General features: G+C 39.3%; 1 protein-coding gene across 1 annotated transcript in view; it reads right to left on the bottom strand.

Annotated features, from left to right (window-relative positions):
* LOC308408824 (uncharacterized protein) overlaps positions 1 to 6405 on the bottom strand; it is a gene marked incomplete at both ends in the record, with an annotated part of 92269 nt that extends 85864 nt beyond the window's left edge. The window contains 7 exons of the mRNA XM_080901229.1: positions 2345 to 2419; positions 4010 to 4060; positions 4166 to 4324; positions 4990 to 5241; positions 5450 to 5716; positions 6086 to 6145; positions 6375 to 6405. Of these exons, the coding sequence (XP_080757355.1) occupies positions 2345 to 2419; positions 4010 to 4060; positions 4166 to 4324; positions 4990 to 5241; positions 5450 to 5716; positions 6086 to 6145; positions 6375 to 6405 (895 nt within the window). The remainder of the gene's footprint in view (positions 1 to 2344; positions 2420 to 4009; positions 4061 to 4165; positions 4325 to 4989; positions 5242 to 5449; positions 5717 to 6085; positions 6146 to 6374) is intronic.
* Positions 6406 to 22370: the final 15965 nt, after the last annotated feature.

Raw genomic sequence — 22370 nt, 5'->3', positions numbered from 1 at the left:
CTAGGGCCAACCTTTCCCGTGGCATCAGAGAGGCTAAGAGACAGTACTCCAGGAAAATATCGCATCACTTCAAAGACAGCAGAGACTCACGGAGCCTGTGGCGGGGCATTCAGACCATCACAGATTACAAGCCCCCACCACAGACCTGTGATAGCACTATCCCCCTGCTGAACGAGCTGAACACTTTCTTTGCTCGCTTTGAAGTCCAAAACAGCACCACTGCACAGAAGACCCCACCCCCTCCTGGTGACCAGGTGATGACTCTGTCCCCGGACAGCGTGAGGAGATCCCTCAGCAGGATCAATGCACGTAAAGCTCCGGGTCCTGACAACATTCCTGGTCGTGTACTGAGAGACTGTGCAGTGGAACTCACTGATGTCTTCACAGACATCTTCAACATATCACTCATCCAGGCTGTCGTCCCCACATGTTTTAAAGCCACCACAATCATTCCGGTTCCAAAAAAGTCATCTCCCTCCTGCTTTAATGACTACCGTCCTGTTGCACTTACTCCCATCCTGATGAAGTGCTTCGAACGACTAGTCATGCAACACATCAAGACGGTCCTGCCCCCCTCCCTGGATCCCTTCCAGTTTGCGTATCGGCCCAACCGCTCAACCGATGATGCCATCTCCACTGCACTCCACTCGGCACTCACACACCTGGACAAAAATGACTCATATGTTCGAATGCTGTTCATAGATTTCAGTTCAGCATTCAACACTATAATCCCCCAACAGCTCACTCAAAAACTGGTCCAGCTGGGGCTCAACACCTCACTGTGCAACTGGCTGTTGGATTTCCTCACCGGAAGACCTCAAACAGTACGGGTCGGCAGTAACACATCCAGCACCATCATTTTAAACACGGGGGCCCCGCAGGGATGTGTGCTGAGCCCCCTCCTCTTCACTCTGCTGACCCATGACTGCACTCCATCATACAGCTCCAACCTCTTCATCAAGTTTGCGGACGACACAACGGTGGTGGGTCTCATTAGCAACAGGGATGAGACCGACTACAGAAGTGAGGTGAGATGCCTGGCCAAGTGGTGTGCTGACAACAATCTCTCTCTGAATGTGGAGAAGACGAAGGAGATTGTTGTGGACTTCAGGAGAATGCACACCCAACATGCTCCTCTGACCATTGACGGAGCGTCTGTGGAGAGAGTGAGCAGCACCAAGTTCTTGGGTGTGCACATCACAGAGGATCTCTCCTGGACGTACAACACCACAGCACTGGCCAAGAAATCACAGCAGCGTCTCTTCTTTCTCCGCAAACTAAGAAGAGCAGGAGCACCAGCCCCCATCATGCACACTTTCTACAGAGGCACCATCGAGAGCATCCTGTCGAGCTGCATCACTGTGTGGTTTGGAGCCTGCAATGCGTCCTGTCATAGAACCCTCCAACGCATAGTGAGAGCTGCAGAGAGGATCATTGGTGTCTCTCTCCCCTCCCTCCAGGACATTTACAGCACCCGTCTCACTAATAAAGCCCTTTGCATAGCGGCTGATCCCACGCACCCAATGCAAAGCTTCTTCAAGCTGCTGCCGTCGGGGAGGAGACTGCGGAGTCTCCAGGCCAGGACCAGCAGGCTGAAGGACAGCTTCATCCATCAGGCTGTCAGGAAGCTTAACTCCCTCCCGATTCTGCCCCCTCTCCCCTCTCTCCTCCACGGTCTCACTGAACTCTGTCACACACACACACACACACACTCTCTGACTCACTCACTGGCCTGCACCAGTTACCAGTCACTTTGTGGAGCATTGAACTGCCATTACCTCATAAGACTTTGTGTTACACTATCTCATACCGTACATTACCAAATCTCCATTTGCACTATTTGCCTATTTGCACTACTCTGCCTGGTTTGCACTCAATGTCATTTACCCTTATATTGTATATTGTATAGCTTTCTTGTTATATGTAAAATTGTATTATATTTATTTAATTTTTTTACTTTAAAATATTTTACTTGCATTTTTAATCACTCTTATATTTAAATGTTCATTTTCTATTTTATCTAGGGATTGAGAGTAACGAAGTTTCTATTCTCTGTATGTCCTGTACATGTGGCAGAATTGACAATAAAGTTGACTTTGACTTTGATATTGAGGAGACACAAACATGGGAGGAACCTAAACATACAAGAACTAAACAGGGAAACAGGACTCAAAACATAGAGCCAAATAAAGCCTAGACTAAATAAATAAACTAGAACATAATAAAACACAAGTCGCCAAACTCAGAATGCTGGGTCAAAAACTCCTGAACCATGACACTTCCCCTACACATCTAAGCAATTAAGGGTATTATAACTTCAATGTTTTCAGTTTAGGCAAATTACCTGTCGACATTCTTGGTTTTGTGATGAGGGAATATGTCTCGTTGTTTTCTTCAGCTATGCTTACCACTGCAGGCACTGAAATATAGAGACAAGTCAAGACCTTAAACGAATATGATATGGGCAGACATTTTTTAGTTGAAATTTAAAAAAAAAAACAAAACAACAACAACAACTCTGATTCTAGACACTCTTTCTATATGATAACAATGTCAAAGTGCAGACAGTAAAATCAAATCAAAGAGACATACCAAAACCAGAGTGATGGTTAAAACCTTTTGTTGTTTTTTGGTTGAAATGGCTGATTTTTTTTTTATTATTTGAATTTCACTAAAATAAACAAACTTAACAAATTTTTTGAGCTTCCAATTTATAAACATCGCTTAAACTTAAACAGTCTGTTTTACAGCTGATCAAAAGGTCAGGACCACATGCCTTTAAAATCTATAATTGACATGTTTTTTTTTTTTTATGCACCACAGTGGAGGGGGCGCCACAATGGAGCTTCAAGAGGTGAAAGGGGCATCAAACGGCCAGTGGCTATATCCAGATGTTGCAAAAAGCATCCCTAATAACTGAGGGCCCTTGTTTGTGTGGTAACAACTGGGTTTTTCAACACGCCAACACTACAGTACACAATGCCCGCAGGACAAGGGACTTCTTCCAATAATAACATGGTAAATGGCCTGCATTTGTATAGCGCTTTTCTAGTCCATAGGACCCCAAAGCGCTTTACACTACATTCAGTCATTCATCCATTCACACACACATCCACACACTGGCGATAGCAAGCTACATCGTAGCCACAGCTGCCCTGGGGCGCACTGACAGAGGCGAGGCTGCCGGACACAGGCGCCACCGGGCCCTCTGACCACCACCAGTAGGCAAACATGGGGTTAGTATCTTGCCCAAGGATATTTGGCATGTAGCCATGGTGCAGCCTGGGAAGTTTACAAAAAATGGACTACAGTTACAAAATGGACAACAGTTCCATACAGTAGATGACCGTCTTCACCACTTGGAGAAATGTTCCCACTCACCTCATGGAAACGCTTGCATCAAGCATGCCACAACGAATCTTTGAAGTGATCAACAATAATGGTGGAGCTACTCATTATTGAGTTCATGTTTGGAACTTTGATTTCTGTTTTGAGGGGATTTACAGGTTCTTTTGGAGGTGTGGTCCTAAGCTTTTGATCAGCTGTAAAACAGCACTATCTTATGAATGAATGAAGGTGCCGGCTCAAAACATGTCTCACTCCCATTTCTTCTTGTTGGATGTTGAAGCTCTACTTGGAACCTAGTTAAGATCCAACCATGATTTTTTGGCATTTTTCAAGTGGTCATAAACTTTTGATCGGGACTGTATATCAATTATTATGTTGTCATCATGCTGCCTCGCAACCAGTGGGCTAAAGTGACCCATTTGTAGCATTTATGCTTCTACCATAAGAAAGCACAACATATTTCTTTCCACAACAGTAACATGCAAATTATAATTAAAAAAATGTTATTAAACATGGTATATTTTGACATCATCATATTGCCTAATAACAACTAGTGTTAATTTAATTGACCAATCTTGCTTGCTTGTTTCTAATTTCCATGATCCTGTACATTTGAAGTTCAGTTTTTTTTTTTTCTTAAACAGATGTTTGCCTTCCTAACCTGTTTGTGCAGAAGAGGGAGGCTGGAAGGAGGCAGCAGAATTGTGAGCACCTGCTTGTGAAAAAGACAAAATAAACAGGAAAAAAGTATGTTTATTGTTATAAAATAAAAAGTCATAAAAAATAAAATGTTTTGATGAGCCAACTGTCAGCATACTTGGTGTCAAAGAAGTTTCTTCTGTATGACCTCTGATGGTTTGTTGATGTTTATTATGTTGAAACACTCCTGCCAGTATTAGCAGAATGACCACCAATAAAACACTGAAACCTGTGCAGAGCACCAGGTAGAGCTTGAAGTAAGGCACTGTAGGATGTCCTGCCAGAAAGATGATTGCACTGTGTATTAGAAATGATTAAAATTATGTTGTAAATTACTCTAAATATTTTAAAAAATAAAATAAATCCTATTCAATATAATTATGTATGCCCAATATGATTTAGCCCTTTTTCAAAAGGTGGCACACTGTTCCAGATCATTTTCCAATTACTTTATTTCTGTCTAAATAAATTATTTATTTATTTATGTCTCAGCCGCATATGATAACTGGACATGCATACAAAGGTGTAAACAAAGCTTCATAAAAATTAACCAGTTGCCAATAGAAAACATGTCCTCCACCCACTAAAGAAGTTGTATTAAAAACCACATTAACAATGAGTCTAAGTTTGTTGTTGAAAAGACGTCCACAACGACCACATTTGGACTACACATAGCCTGTGGACAATGGACGTCAACACTAGACGTTTATTAGACATAAAAGATGTTACGTGGTGTTACCAAACAACCCCTTTAGTAGACCAAAATACGATGTCCAAAGATGACACATAAAAGCAACACTCTGGCGTCACTTTGCACAGTAGTTATGTTCATCATAGACCACATGTTGCTCTTCATTAACACACTTTATCATGAAGGTCTAAAATACAGTTTGGGTACAAAGTTTGTCTCTAATTTATTTAGAAAATATTGATGCATCTTACCTTCAACACTAAGCCAGCTCTCTGGTGATTCTCCAGCATCAGCAATACTACATTTGTAAAGTCCTTCATCAGATTTGGATACAGTGGGAGCCATTATGTTTCCTGATGAGCTGCTCCCAACGGAGATGCCATTTTTATAGAATTTTGCACTGTAGCTGGAGTTTGCATCCTTTTTTCTACAATGCAAGGTCACATTTTCTCCCTGCACCACAGGATAGACAGGAATCTCCAGGATCACATGACTCTCTAAATCTAAATGGCAGAAAATATGGCAGTTATTTTGTGTAAAAAGGGACTTTTACATAATAGTCATGGTCAACAGTCATGACAGCTCACATCATTTTTAAACAGACATCTGTGTCAAATATGTGCTTTTTCTGCTTATTACAATGCACATGCACAAACTGTTGATGGACTAAGTATGTCAACTTATAATTGATTTTTTTTTCTATGGACATACCAGTTACAGTGACATTGACAGAGTTGCTTTTTTGTAATCCTCCCATTTCACACCAGTATTCTCCAGTGTCACTTGAAGGATATGCATTAATAATATTGCAAGGTCCAGTCGATGTTTCCCAGGTTGAAGCACATGTTCTAACATCTCCATTTATCTTTTTCATCACTCTCCATCCATTCAGCCCATTTAGCCCTTCACAGCTGATAGTGATAGGCTCTGTTTGAAAGAACTGCTGTCTGTTTGGAACAACTTGAGGAAAACCTGAATCTGAGACAGAAAATCAAATAAAGACTCAACAAATACCGAACAAAATAGTCTCAAAAAACTGTTTTTCAGACAACCACAAATGTATACACATTAAGCACTCTAATGCTCGACTGCTTTCAAATAATTATATATGACATTATATATATATATATATATATATATATATATATATATATATATATATAGATCGTATGCGTGCAGTTTTTTCACAAGTGTTTTAGAGGTTTATATTATGTTGTAGTTCTATTTTTAGCTGAAAAAAAAGTAACTGCAGTAGTTTCAGAAAATTCATATTCTTATGAGATTTATTAAATCTATAACATACATAAACACTTAGACATACAACAACATGAATATTTAAAGACTTACTATATGTTTGCGAATCACTGAATTCAGCAACTATAACCAACAGAAACAGGACATTCATCACTGAAAAGATTGAGAATGACAGTTTTAATATTTAACAGGTTTTTTTTCCATCATTAGCAATAAGTCCTATGCATTTTTAGTGAGCAGTTACAAACATCCATAATGACTTCATGCAAATGCATAGCTGTATTTTGGATATTGTTATTTGCCCTTAATCCATGTATTTATTTTTTAATTTGTATATATATATATATATTTTTTTTTTACAAAAGACAAGGTCAGTACTCACAGACACTGTTGGTGGAGATTCTGACCTCCATGTTGTTTTGCTGCTGACTGCGTGAGCATCAAACTGAAATGAGGATATATTCTTTTGAAGGAATTTCCTCTTCCTGTGGTTCTTCGTAGTGACTGGGGCCCAACAGGGTTCAATTTCAATCACATGTGATTGCATAAAAAATGTCCCTGCAACCTACTATATGTTCAATTTCTTGAATTTCTTTATTCATTTATGTTTGATCAGTTCTAGATTTTGATCATTCAGCCTACTCTTTTAATTCTTTAAGTTCTCAGTAATAGTAATGTATAAGATAGATTGTGAAATTCGGATTGACATTTGTGTTTCTTTCCTCTGTTCACCATTAATTCTTTATGTTCTGTTTATGTTTAAAATGAGGAATAAAAATATTCATGTTGTGTTTTGATATTGCAGAAGAAAATTAACAAAACTTTTCCAACTACAATATGGAACTTTGACGTGTTCAATTCCCACAGCACATTTGAAAAATACTTCAGATCATACAAATTCTGCAGTTTTATTTTTTTTATAGATGATATAATATAATATAATATATTATATCATATGATATAATATAATATAACATAATATCATTAGAATCTTACTGGTACATGACAGTAAGAGTTCATGGTGCACAAAATTAATATAACCCAATGTTCATGACACTATCATTTGTCACGTACTGTGGTCACCACAGTACGTGACAAATGTCAAAATAGCTCTTTGAGAGCATCTTTACTGTGTGAGGTAACAGCATAAACAAGATGGTTTTGGGTTCTCGTTAGTAAACTAAAAATAAAATGTCTATTGATGGTAAAACTTAGCTCATATTCTTAGATGTGAAAATTTACTAAACAGCAATATTGCAAAAAAAATGTATAGTTATTTTAAGGACATGAGTTGTTGTGAATACATATAACTCCACAATAAGTGATTCTCTTGCATATAGTATGATTTTAAAAGTAGGATAGTATCACTCAATTTCAGTGTTACTCGCACATTGGTTAGTCATTCTCATTGACCATCTTAAGCCATCATCAACATTCTAGTAGACTCAGTAGTCCATTGACATCAGTTGTAAATTATTCATCTAGAAATTTTGTAGAGTATGGAGTTCGAAGACTGTGGCTGTTTGGTCTCTCCAATGTAGAGGTCTGGGCATTCCTCGCTGCACTGTACAGCATACACCACATTGTTAAGTCTGTGACAGACTTAACAATGTGGTGTCCCTCCCCAGACGCCTTAACGCCCACTCACATCCTGGGCCGTCTGACCTCAGGAATTTGACCTTAGAACTGAAGAAGCTTCTCGGATGAGAGGTGAAATGTCTTCAAGCAACTTAAAGAAGTCCAGACGCTTTTCTTTGCAAGCTCCTTTGACTATCCAAGATGGCCGACTTCTAAATGGCCACCATGGTCACCACCCATCTTGAGGAGTTTGCCCCCTCAAATATACTAATGTGCCACAAACAGGACTTTAATATCACCAACCATTCCCATGTTATTAAGGTGTATCCATATAAATGGCCCACCCTGTATTATAAATCAACACACACTCTTTATATAAAAGTAAGTAGCCTGCACAATCTAAAACATTAAAATTCTGTTAATAACCACAGAAATGTTCACTGTCTTCTGTCTAAATGTTACTGTTTTGACAGTTCTTTTCATAGCTTTCATAACTTCAGTAACATTAAAAATCAAAAAAGAACAATGGAGACTAATATATCATTCATTCGTGGCTTTGGATTGTATTATAGAAGTGATCCAAATCCTCTTCTGTTAAAACTGAGTTGGTACCCTCATGAACTGTTTCCGGTCAGCCTGCTACGGTCGATTCTGTTTTGAATACAAATTAAATTTCAAAATATTCATTTTTCTTTTAAATGAAAGCTGAAGCATTCTGGAAATTATACTTCCAGCACCCAAAAAATTACAAATTGTTGCCCTTCTAAATTATTTACTGTATTTTCCACACTATAAGGCACACTTATAATCCTTTAAGTGTTTACTATCCACCTTACGGGGGGCCTTATGTATGAATTCTGGTTGTGCTTACTGACCGCGAACCGATTTTATGTGGTACATGGCACTCAAAAATCTGTCAAAAAATGTTTTAGTATGACTTTGGTATGCTACGAAACCGCACCACTTGGTAGATTGTCGGAGCATTACAGCTACTGTAGTCAGGAGCCTCGCGGAGTAATCTGGGTCCAAAACTCTATCCTCTTCAGGTCCCAAAGTCAAACAAACACTGCGGCATCACTGAGAGTTGAAAACCGTCTAAATTCTTTCATCTTTAGTAAAATGATCAGCGTTGCTGCTTTACCAGGTGTAACAATTAAGCTTAACATCCAGGCATGTTTGTAGGGTTACTGAAGTTGGACTAGCTGGTATATAATGATGTGCTATGTGATGACTAGCGACACAGCTATGTTAGCATAACATAAACACAGTGAAGCTGGAGGATGAATGCTAACTTTTTTCCACTCGATAAAACTTAACGTGAGGGTTCCCCGTGATTATGGGCAAATGCAATCGCATAGGAGGATGTTGTAAACGGACCAAACTTTAGTCAGGAGAACAACTGAGATAATCCATCAATGGTACAGAAGTGGAGTGCACCATCCGCTCCGAGCTCCCTGACCTGCACTCAATCTACAGCAGGCGGTGCTGGACCAAGGCCAGGAAGATCGTGAAGGACCTCAGCCATCCCAACAACAGACTGTTCTCTCTGCTGAGGTCAGGAAAGCGATTCCGCTCCCTGAAGACCAACACAGAGAGGCTGAGGAGGAGCTTCTTCCCGCAGGCGATACGGTCTCTCAATCACACCACCACACAGTACTGACCCACACATACAGTTCTTACACACACACTGGACTTTCTGGACTTTGGTTTTGCACAACACTGGTCACTATATTCTTCATTTCCGGTTAATACTTGTACAGCTGCTGTTATTGTGTATATATTTATTTACATTTATATTTCTTCATACATTCTTATATAGTTCTATATTGTGTATTGTGTATTTTGTTGTACAGTTATTTTATTTTCAACTTTAATTTATATATTTATCTTTATCTTATTCTTCCCAGTTAAATTTACCCTTCATTCTAATTTGTGTTGTACAGTTATTTCATTTTTAACCTTAATTTATATTTTATTCCTTCTTAGTTAAATTTACCCTTTTTAATTTTTCATATTTATTTCCTATCTTATTCATAGCCTTTTCCTTTTTTGTTCTCTTTAGGTCACGAGCAGTTGTCCAAGCATTTCACTACATATCGTACTGTGTATGACTGTGTACGTGACAAATAAAATTTGAATTTGAATTTGAATTTGATTTGAGGAAGCAAGAAGGATGATTTGAGTAAAGTTTGATTTATCTGATTTTGTTTTGTTTAATGCACCTTATAATCCGGTGCGCCTTATGTATGAAAATAGACCCGTTCATCGACAGTGGGCCTTATATTCCGGTGTGCCTTATGGCCACTGTAATAAGTTTTGTTAATTTATGAAATACAATGATGAAAAAAATAAGGTACCAAATTTAAAACAGTTTGTTAATTTTAAATATTTCACTCACTTGCAAACACTCTGCTTCAGCTGCCAAGTGGCTGAGCATATGACCACCAGTTAAAATTAAATCTAATGATAGCAATGCCAAATACCATTTTCATTATGATACTCCATGACCTGCAAACAACCTTCAGCTCCAACATGTTGAACTGAGGGTGCTCAGCTTCATACATTTTTGTCTGTGGGTTTCTAGTGAGGTTATTGTTAGAGATGTTAAAAAATAAGCTGGCTAAGTATGTCTCTTTCTCTGTGAGAACATCTTCAGCTGTTGAAACACAGTGTAACAATGACTAAATAATGACATGACTTTCAAAAATGCTCCAAAAAAATCAGACGGATTTAATGTCTGTAGCACTAAAGTGATTATATATATATATATATATATATATAAATATATATATATATTAGGGGTGCAATGATACACAAAATTCACGGTTCGGTTCGGTTCGATACTTTGGTGTCACGGTTCGATATTTTTTCGATACAAAATAAAATGTTCATGCCTTTTTAATTTGTCATTTATTAAAATTATAAACATATATTTTAACTCAAAAGTACGGTTTTTAAATTTAACCCTTGTGCGCGTTTTTTATTTTGGCAGCGAATGCGCACCTGCGGACCACTTATGTGCACCCCTGGTTATTTAGCTCGTCATATTGCAGCCACAGAAATTCTTTTGTCCATGAAACCATAAAGCTGCACTTTCTTTTTGCCTTATAGTCTGATTTGTCATAACTTCTCCGTTTTGTGGTAAGCTTTTCTTTGGCTGTCACTTCTTCACCCTGACCTGTCTTATTTGGCTCAGCAGAACTAAAATATATATCCTGCTGCTTTTACACACGCACTCACATAAGCTCAGCGATTCTCTGCGCGATCAACCTCTCACATGTTTAAGCTGCGGGAGATTTCACTTGTCATGTTTGCGTAGTAAGCTAACGATTAATAAGACAATGTCAGAGGAATTGGTGCACAAATTATCACAACTCACAGATCAGTGCTGTCGCTCTCTATACACAGTTCACGCGATTGCAAAGTGAAAGAAAAAAACAAGCGCAAATTCAAATGCGATTTCAATATGTCACATATTGACAGTGGCTCACCGATGCCAATGACATAATTACCCAGCTATATTTCCGAAAGAATGCAAAAGCATTGACATATATTTTTCCTTCCTACAATAGCCGGACGGGCAGGGCAGAGATAGATTTTGGTAGCCCGACTGGAAAAATCGCTAGCCCCAGGACGTCGGGCTAGCGATATTGCGAGCCCTGTATCTGATTGAGGAATCACTCATCTTTGGAAAAGAGAGTTTATTACAGAGAAATGGCTCTTTCCAAAATAAAAGCTATACTATCCGCTTCTTCTGGGCTATATTCTCAGCAGCATATTAAACATATCAGGTCCCCATAAGGAGAATCATGTGCTAACGGCTGTCTAAATGACTCGGGTAAAGTTTGTAGCATGCATGCTTGTTGTTTTTGTCTTTGCACTAGGATGATGTCGGCGTAAATGTGCAGTCATATTCGTTGTGTTCCCACTAGTGCTTTCAGGTTAACCTCGTTAAAATGACCTTAACGCCACAACACGGCAAATCTCCGTTAACGAGCTACCCCTGATCGCCCCGTGCATGGGGCTAGACAGCCAACACATTAACGAGCTAACTGCGCTAACACACTAGCTCCCACCCATGTAATTGAGCATTGCGTGGCACATCCAACATACTGTTTTACTTTAGTCCATGACGCGCTTACCTTCAGGGTCATACGTCACATGAAAACCAAAATAGTTCCAAACGCCAGATCTGAATGAGGGTGGGGGAGGTTCAATTTGCCATGTTGCAAGGAGAGCTTAACTTCTGTCTCGCTAGCTTGCCCTGCGCTCTTCCTTCTGACTATGCTGTCTGTGTGGAGCGCTCAGTGGATCTGCGCTCGACAGTGCAGCCTAGGCGGAGTAGTCGAACGCAGATTCACTGAGCGCTCCACACAGACAGCATCGTCAGAAGGAAAGTTGATAAAATAAATTACAAATGTTGTATTGTTCATACATATGCGTACCGAACCGAAAGCACTGTATCGAACGGTTCAATATCGATACGAATATCGTTGCACCCCTAATATATATATATATACACTCAACAAAAATATAAACGCAACACCTTTGTTACTGCTCCCATTCCCCATGGGATGGACGTAGAGACCTAAAATTCATTCCAGATACACAATATAACCATCCCTCCCAAACAGTGGTCACAAATCAGTCCAAATGTGTGGTAGTGGGCACATCTGCCATATTGAGATAATCCATCCCACCTCACAGGTGTGCCACATCAGGATGCTGATCTGACATCATGAGTAGTGCACAGGTGTACCTCAGACTGCCCAAAACAAAAGGCCACCCTGGAATGTGCAGTTTTTTGCGCTATTGGGGGTCTGGGGACCCAGAACCGGTCAGTATCTGGTGTGACCACCATTTGCCTCATGCAGTGCAACACATCGTCGCATGGAGTCTATCAGATTGTTAGATTGTTGTTAACTTCAAATTTTACAGAATCTTTTCCATTTACATGCAATCAAATAATGCCCTAATGCAGCCTAAATGTGGTTGTATAATGTACTGTTCTTTGTTTTAAAATGGTGTATATGCAGCAGAAAAATGTATGACATGTCATAACAATCATGTATCCAAAATTGTTTTATTTTAAACATGATTATCCAGCCTATGTTAAACTTTTATCGTTTTGATTCATTGAGTTATTGTCACGGAAAAGAGGGACCCAGGCGCGGTTCTTCTTCACAGAAACACTGCGTTTATTTACAGTGAAACAGACAGGCAAGTCCAACAATTCATTCAAAAGTGCAATTTTCCAATCGTGCTCGTCCCTTGCTCCCAGTGCGTTCCGTGTTGTAACTCCCTTAGTGTGTGTGCTCCCCAACTCGCTTCTCCGCTCGCCCCTCCTGGAGGAAGAAGGAAAATCCACCATGAGCCACACGCTAGCCGAATAACAAGCTCACACTGCTCGCACGGACTATACCAGTTCGGAGTAATAATCCCACGTCGACTGTCGCCGCGAGTCCAGGTTAAATACCCCTTTCTAGCCGGGAGGAATGATTACCAACGGCTGGTCAGGTAATCAGCTGCAGGTGGTTATAATGCGCAGTGCCTTTGTTTTCATACACACATGAAAAGGCACGGCGGTGACGGAGAATGATAAGGGCGAAAGCGGATGGTTGAATGAAACGGATGAACCAGAATTGGTTTGTAAAAATGCTGCAACTTCAGTGGTGTGGAACTGGTTTAGCTTTCGTCCGTTAGATACACAACAAAGCACTATTTTTGGTAGCACATGCTAACGGACTGTCATTATTACCGTGTTTTTTTGGAAAATACGGCACACTTAAAATCAATCCTTTGATTTTTCTGAAAATCGACATTTTTATAATCCAGTGTGCCTTATGTTTGAATTCTGGTTGTGTTTACTGACCTCGAAACGATTTTATGCTCGAAAATCTGTCAAATGTTTTAGTACGACTTTGCTAAGCTACGAACTTGATGGATTGTCGGAGCATTACAGCTATCGTAGGCAGGAGCCTCGCGGAGTGATACGTACGGTGCTTCAACATAATTTTACCGTATTGTGTGTGTATAACCTCTTTTTAAGTTTTGTGGATATTATACATGGTTATGCTGAGGATATGTCAGCCAATTTCCACTGGAAATGCCTTTTGGTTAAACTGTCAGCAAGGAATCTGCATTTGCACTGTTACATTTTTATATAACTTTAATGCACGTAAAAAACAGCTGCTTGTTTAAGTGAAAATACATTGATGTGTTTTTTGCACTAATAAAGTTGTGGAGTTGTAAAGTATTTTGTCTAGTGTCAATTATATCGTCAGTTAGATCGTTATCGCAAATTTTCAAATCTATATCGTGATAAATATTTTTGGTCATATCGCCCTGCTCTAATACATATATACTAATAATCATAACAGTAGTGGTACTACATATGCTGATAATTTGCTTTGCTTTGTAGTAGCACTGGAAAATATTGGATTCAGCAATTGAAATGTTTTTTTTGTCTTTCTTTTTGTCATTGAAGATATTCTTCATCAGAATCCAGTGGATCTCATAGATAACAAAATGACACTTGTCTATAATAATAGTGAAACAGAAATGCAACAATTTCAATTCCAACATGAAACTTTAATATGTTTAAAATTTATACTGTACAATTTATACATAGTTTAGATCATACTTTTTTTTTTCAAGCTGACTTCTATAGTGTACAACACTGGTCAGAATAGCAGCAGCAGAACATACATACACATTGTCATAGACTGTGGTCAGAGACAGTCTTGAAAAACTGCAACAGGTAAATTACAGAATCTTCAGCAAGCCAGGGTGCTGGAAAGGAGAGTTTGTCCGTTAGTCAAATCTCAGATACAGGAGGAACAATGCAGTTTTCATGCCAGTCACAGAACACTGGGTCAGCTCTTTACTCTCTCGACGATAGGTGAGTGTGCATGAAAGTTAGCCCAACCAGTCTACGGGGATGTCCAAATTCATAGACTGCATCCTCCTGAAGCCACATTTGTAGGCCGATTACAACACAACGACGCGACGAAGGCTGCCCAAAATTCTCAGCTACTTAGTTTTAATATTACTTTTATTACTCTTTCTGGGTCACAAAATAAACTTTTAAGATATTTTCAGGCGAGAATGTAGCTGTGTAAACTTCAAATATCTGCTTGATTTATCCAGACATCACATATTTGCAAAAGTGCTCTGACTTTTTCTGAGACGTCTGTTACCCACCAGCTCGATAGCTAGCCGGCTCACTAGAGCCGGTGAAAACAGCAAACTCCCAGCACATCGTTTTCAATCCTCCACGGTCGTTCGCTACTCAGGTTAAAGATGATAAATATAGTTCAGTGAGATAACTTAGAAATGTTACTGTTTGGCTTTTTTCAGTGTTTTATTTGGTTGTGAGTAAATCAGTTTGGCTGAGATTGAAGTTGTAGTTTTCACACAGCTGAATAAACTTCACACGGAAAACTGATTAAACAGAAGAGTGACATGATCGAGAATTTACGCCAGTGTCTTGTTATATTTTAGATAGCAAGGAGCAGACGGCTGAGTTTATTAAACTCCACTGAGACATCCGGTGACGCGAATCTGAAGGTTAGACCCTCCAATTATACAGTTGCTCACTTCCGGCCTACCCAGCCTCCCGAGGACCCAGCCCACGTAGCGCGCAAAGGCCCGGTCCTCAGGAGGATGCAGCCTATGAACTTGGACACCCCTTACATGTGTTTTGTGGACTTGGAGAAGTTATTTGACTGTGTCCCTCGTAGTATTCTGTAGGAGGTGCTTCAGGAGTCTGGGTTTTCTGGCCCATTGCTATGAGACATTTGGTCCTTATAAAACTATTGCAAGATTTTGGACAGCATTGTTGACAATAAGTTGAACTCATTCCCAGTGGGTGCTAGACTCTCCCAGTACTAGACTTTGTCAGTGAGTCTGTGTATAAATTTTAATGACAGAATTTTGAAGAGTATACAAATGGCAGAAGACTTTGTCTTGGTTGGCCTCAGAATCTTGTCTCTGATTTTCGCAGATAATGAGGTTCTGTTGGCCTCATCATGTAGTCGCGTCCAGTTTGCGCTGGAGTGGTTAGCAGCCAAGTGTGAAGTGGAGGAAATGATAACCCAGACATCTAAAGAGTTTAAGTATCTCTGGGTGTTGTTCATGACTGAGGGGAGATAGGAGCGGGAGATTGGTAGATTGAAACAGATTAGTGCTGTGACTGCAGCTTTGTAGTGAAAAGAAAGCTGAGTGTAAAAGTGAAGCTCGAGATTTGCTGCTCTATCTACATCCCCACTACACCTATGGTGATGAGTTCTGGGTAGTGACCAAAAGAACGGGATAACAGAAATATGAATTTGCGGTGAAGGGTGGCTGGCATTTCCCTTAGAAATAGGCTAAGGACTTAACCCTTTAAAACCGGTCAGAGCGGGCATGCTCCGTTTTGCGCAACTACTTCTAAATCCTTGTAGAACTGCAACCACGTGAGCTAGCGCAATAATTTTTTTTGCATATGAAACCGGAGGAGTTGTACTTACATCTTGTGCCATCAGCTTGTCCTAGGTCACGGTTTCCTTCCACATATACCTTTGCAAAAACTGCATAAAAAGCACTTGCAGCAACACAAACATAATATTCCAGAAACACGCTTTGCCGATCTGATCAGCTGTTCGTAACACTTCCTACGTTAGAATAGATGTCAGCGTGAACTATCGCATTACCTGCCCGAAACCAGAAGAGACGTCATTTTCGCGGAAATGTAGTTTTTTACCATTAGGGCCTCATGAGCCTATACTGGTGTTTTTAAAAGTTATGTTTGACTATATGACTTTCGGTGTCGTTTCTGGAATGCGTAGTACTCATATTGCACTGCTGGAAATAGTTTATTTTGATGCATATGCTGTTTTATTTGCAAATTTGCACTATAATTTTTATTTTCGTTTTACCTGCACTATATAAAAATTGGTGTATTTCAAAAATAAAACTATGAAGACACTCAAAATAAATTTCCTGTGGTGGGAAACTATTTTGTGCAACTTTTTTGTATTTACAGTTTTGAGGGATAAGCCTCTTAAATTTCTCTAACTAGAAATATATGTTAAAAAAAACAAAAACAATTTTCAATTTTTTTGTAGTTTATTGCACTTTCTCTCAATTTATGTAATTACTATGCACTTAATGCATACATATTATTAAAATTTGGGCTATAATGGTTGTATTGATGTATAGCAACTTGAAATGCTCCAAAAAATGGCACTACAGCATGTAAAAATATAATATAAGCTCTGGTGGACTTTGTTCTATGGTAGGTCTTAAAGGGTTAAACCATCCAGGAGGGGCTCAGAGTAGAGCCACTACTCTTTCACATTGAAAGGAGCCAGTTCAGGTGGATGAGGCATCTGACATGAATGCCTCCGTGGTGAGGTGTCCCAGGCATGTCACACCCAGAGAAGGCCCTTGGGCAGAACCAGGAGAGATCATAGTTCTGGGCTGGTGTGAGAATACCTTGGTGTTCCCATGGACAAGTTAGAGTTGGTGGCTAGGGAGAAGGAGGTCTGGGCCTCTCTGCTTAGGCTGCTGCCCCAGCAACCTGACCTAGGATAAGCAGGAGAAAATGGATGGATGGATGGAATAATATATTTAATTTTAAAGAGCACAAAGCTACCGGAGACAAGTATTACCCTCATTCTTTTTTTTTTTGATTTATAGAAGGAATTCTCCTAAAAGTATAATAATACCACCCAGTTTGAATATAGTGTAACAAAAGAAAATAATCAGACATCTAGAAAACTTCATATTAGTTTATATAACTGTTGAGTTGCATTTGTTGGAAAATGTTTTCCAGACAATTAAGGTCTGCATGGTGGTTCAAAATGTAAAAAGGAAAGTGTTTCTCGTGTTTAACTTAATTAAGTTTGAAAGATGAGTCCGTGACATACTGGAAACCTCCACTAGGGAACTGCCCAATCAGTTGGTGACTGTTTTTGTAATTATACAGGGAGTGCAGAATTATTAGGCAAATGAGTATTTTGTCCACATCATCCTCTTCATGCATGTTGTCTTACTCCAAGCTGTATAGGCTCGAAAGCCTACTACCAATTAAGCATATTAGGTGATGTGCATCTCTGTAATGAGAAGGGGTGTGGTCTAATGACATCAACACCCTATATCAGTTGTGCATAATTATTAGGCAATGTCCTTTCCTTTGGCAAAATGGGTCAAAAGAAGGACTTGACAGGCTCAGAAAAGTCAAAAATAGTGAGATATCTTGCAGAGGGATGCAGCAGTCTCAAAATTGCAAAGCTTCTGAAGCGTAATCATCGAACAATCAAGCGTTTCATTCAAAATAGTCAACAGGGTCGCAAGAAGCGTGTGGAAAAACCAAGCCGCCAAATAACTGCCCATGAACTGAGAAAAGTCAAGCGTGCAGCTGCCAAGATGCCACTTGCCACCAGTTTGGCCATATTTCAGAGCTGCAACATCACTGGAGTGCCCAAAAGAACAAGGTGTGCAATACTCAGAGACATGGCCAAGGTAAGAAAGGCTGAAAGACGACCACCACTGAACAAGACACACAAGCTGAAACGTCAAGACTGGGCCAAGAAATATCTCAAGACTGATTTTTCTAAGGTTTTATGGACTGATGAAATGAGAGTGAGTCTTGATGGGCCAGATGGATGGGCCCGTGGCTGGATTGGTAAAGGGCAGAGAGCTCCAGCCCGACTCAGACGCCAGCAAGGTGGAGGTGGAGTACTGGTTTGGGCTGGTATCATCAAAGATGAGCTTGTGGGGCCTTTTCGGGTTGAGGATGGAGTCAAGCTCAACTCCCAGTCCTACTGCCAGTTTCTGGAAGACACCTTCTTCAAGCAGTGGTACAGGAAGAAGTCTGCATCCTTCAAGAAAAACATGATTTTCATGCAGGACAATGCTCCATCACACGCGTCCAAGTACTCCACAGCGTGGCTGGCAAGAAAGGGTATAAAAGAAGAAAAACTAATGACATGGCCACCTTGTTCACCTGATCTGAACCCCATTGAGAACCCGTGGTCCATCATCAAATGTGAGATTTACAAGGAGGGAAAACAGCACACCTCTCTGAACAGTGACTGGGAGGCTGTGGTTGCTGCTGCACGCAATGTTGATGGTGAACAGATCAAAACACTGACAGAATCCATGGATGGCAGGCTTTTGAGTGTCCTTGCAAAGAAAGGTGGCTATATTGGTCGCTGATTTGTTTTTGTTTTGTTTTTGAATGTCAGAAATGTATATTTGTGAATGTGGAGATGTTATATTGGTGTCACTGGTAAAAATAAATAATTGAAATGGGTATATATTTGTTTCTTGTTAAGTTGCCTAATAATTATGCACAGTAATAGTCACCTGCACACACAGATATCCCCCTAAAATAGCTAAAACTAAAAACAAACTAAAAACTACTTCCAAAAACATTCAGCTTTGATATTAATGAGTTTTTTGGGTTCATTGAGAACATGGTTGTTGTTCAATAATAAAATTATTCCTCAAAAATACAACTTGCCTAATAATTCTGCACTTCCTGTAGCTTTTACCCTCAAATTAAAAGTTTTGCCTTCATTTGTAATTTACCAGTTTATTTTTCTATAAATTGCACTTCATTATGTCCAGTCATAATGTATTAATTTGTTTTTTAATTATTCTTTTTTTTTTTTGTGGGCTGATAATTAACTATTATTTTAGATTGCACTGGTTTTATCTGTCATTCATATGTTTGATTCATACACAAATGGAAAAAATAATTCAGTTTTCTGTTTGCATCTACAATTTAGATAGATAACCTGTCTCACACTAAAGAGCATCCAAGCAATGTGAAAAAACAAAGGTTTAAATGCAGTCTTCCATTTTATATGTCATTATTTATAAAACTACCATCTTAACTAATTAGTAAAGACTTTGCTAGCTTAGATGATGTAACATTGATTATCATACTTGTCAATCTGTATGTTGGTATTTAGTATTTTAATTCTGATTCCTTAAATAGAACACAGACTGTAAAATATATCACACCAACAGCTGCTGCTGCACAATATGTTGAGGGTTTCATGTTGTTATTTTTATCTGTACATTTCTAGTCCTGATTCTAAAATGCTTACCAGCACTTGCATTTTCTCAGAAGACAAACTCTGACAGTCATAAAAGGAACAAACATTAAAAGTTCTATAAAACTCCCCATTTTGTGGTTTTGACATTAAAGCTGTCTATTCATCTGGAAACTTTACCTGAGAGACTTTATCTGTGATTTAATGTTTAGTTCTATATATTTTATAATTTTTATTGTATTATTCTTGTCAGTCTGTTAAAAACAGGTAAATTACCTTACCTTGTATTGTCTGTGGAGACAATGAAAAAAAGTGTTAATCGTGGTTGTTGGTTTGTTATGACAATTGGCAAATTATATATATATATATATATATATATATATATATATATATATATATATATATATATATATATATATATATATATATATATATATATTAGGGGTGCAACGATATTCGTATCGATATTGAACCGTTCGATACAGTGCTTTCGGTTCGGTACGGATATGTATCGAACAATACAAAATTTGTAATTTATTTTATCAACTTTCCTTCTGACGATGCTGTCTGTGTTGAGCGCTCAGTGAATCTGCGTTCGACTACTCCGCCTAGGCTCGAGAGTGCAGCCTAGGCGGAGTAGTCGAACGCAGATTCACTGAGCGCTCAACACAGACAGCATCGTCAGAAGGAAGAGCACTGGGCAAGCAAGCGAGACAGAAGTGGACCTCCCCCACCCTCATTCAGATCTGGCGTTTGGAATTATTTTGGTTTTCATGTGACGTATAACCCTGAAGGTAAGCGAGTCATGGACTAAAGTAAAACAGTATGTTGGATGTGCCATGCAATGCTCAATTACATGGGTGGGAACTAGTGTGTTAGCACAGTTAGCTCGTTAACGTGTTGGCCGTCTAGCCCCATACACGGGGCGATCGGCGGTAGCTCGTTAACGGAGATTTGCTGTGTTGTGGCGTTAAGGTCATTTCAACGAGATTAACCTAAAAGCACTAGTGGGAACACAACGAATATGACTGCACATTTACGCCGACATCATCCTAGTGCAAAGACAAGTGGAAGCAGACAAAAACAACAAGCACGCATGCTACAAACTTTAGCCGAGTCATTTAGACAGCTGTTAGCACAGGATTCTCCTTATGGAGACCTGATATGTTTAATATGCTGCTGAGAATATAGCCCAGAAGAAGCGGATAGTATAGCTTTTATTTTAGAAAGAGACATTTCTCTGTAATAAACTCTCTTTTCCAAGATGAGTGATTCCTCAATCAGATACAGGGCTCGCAATATCGCTAGCCCGACGTCTCGGGGCTAGCGATTTTTTCAGTCGGGCTACCAAAATCTATCTCTGCCCTGCCCGTCGGGCTATTGTAGGAAGGAAAAATATATGTCAATGCTTTTGCATTCTTTCAGAAATGTAGCTGGGTAATTATGTCATTGGTATCGGTGAGCCACTGTCAATATGTGACATATTGAAATCGCGTTTGAATTTGTGCTTGTTTTTTTGCTTTCACTTTGCAATCGCGCGAACTGTGTATAGAGAGCGACAGCACTGATCTGTGAGTGATGATAATTTGTGCACCAATTCCTCTGACATCATCTTATTAATTGTTAGCTTACTATGCAAACATGACAAGTAAAATCTCCCGCAGCAAGCTTAAACATGTGAGAGGTTGATCGCGCAGAGAATCGCTGAGCTTATGTGAGTGCGTGTGTAAAAGCAGCAGGATATATATTTGACTACGATGACCTGGATGACTGAGAACCTTCACAGACAGATATATATTTTAGTTCTGCTGAGCCAAATAAGACAGGTCAGGGTGAAGAAGTGACAGCCAAAGAAAAGCTTACCACAAAACGGAGAAGTTATGACAAATCAGACTATAAGGCAAAAAGAAAGTGCAGCTTTATGGTTTCATGGACAAAAGAATTTCTGTGGCTGCAATATGACGAGCTAAATAACCAGGGCTGCACATAAGTGGTCCACAGGTGCGTATTCGCTGTCCATATATATATATATATATATATATATATATATATATTAGGGGTGCAACGATACACAAAATTCACGGTTCGGTTCGGTTCGATACTTTGGTGTCACGGTTCGATATTTTTTCGATACAAAATAAAATGTTCATGCCTTTTTAATTTGTCATTTATTAAAATTATAAATATATATTTTAACTCAAAAGTACAGTTTTTAAATTTAACCCTAACCCTTGTGCGTGTTTTTTATTTGACAGCGAATGCGCACCACTTATGTGCAGCCCTGATTATATAGCTCGTCATATTGCAGCCACAGAAATTCTTTTGTCCATGAAACCATAAAGCTGCACTTTCTTTTTGCCTTATAGTCTGATTTGTCATAACTTCTCCGTTTTGTGGTAAGCTTTTCTTTGGCTGTCACTTCTTCACCCTGACCTGTCTTATTTGGCTCAGCAGAACTAAAATAATATAAAATATATATCATATATCCTGCTGCTTTTACACACGCACTCACATAAGCTCAGCGATTCTCTGCGCGATCAACCTCTCACATGTTTAAGCTTGCTGCGGTAGATTTCACTTGTCATGTTTGCATAGTAAGCTAACGATTAATAAGACGATGTCAGAGGAATTGGTGCACAATTTATCATCACTCACAGATCAGTGCTGTCGCTCTCTATACACAGTTCGCACGATTGCAAAGTGAAAGCAAAAAAACAAGCGCAAATTCAAACGTGATTTCAATATGTCACATA

The sequence above is a fragment of the Rhamphochromis sp. 'chilingali' genome (assembly GCF_963969265.1).
Source record: "Rhamphochromis sp. 'chilingali' genome assembly, chromosome: 1".
NCBI classification, from domain to species: domain Eukaryota; kingdom Metazoa; phylum Chordata; class Actinopteri; order Cichliformes; family Cichlidae; genus Rhamphochromis; species Rhamphochromis sp. 'chilingali'.
This window is presented reverse-complemented; position numbering and strand designations above follow the sequence as displayed.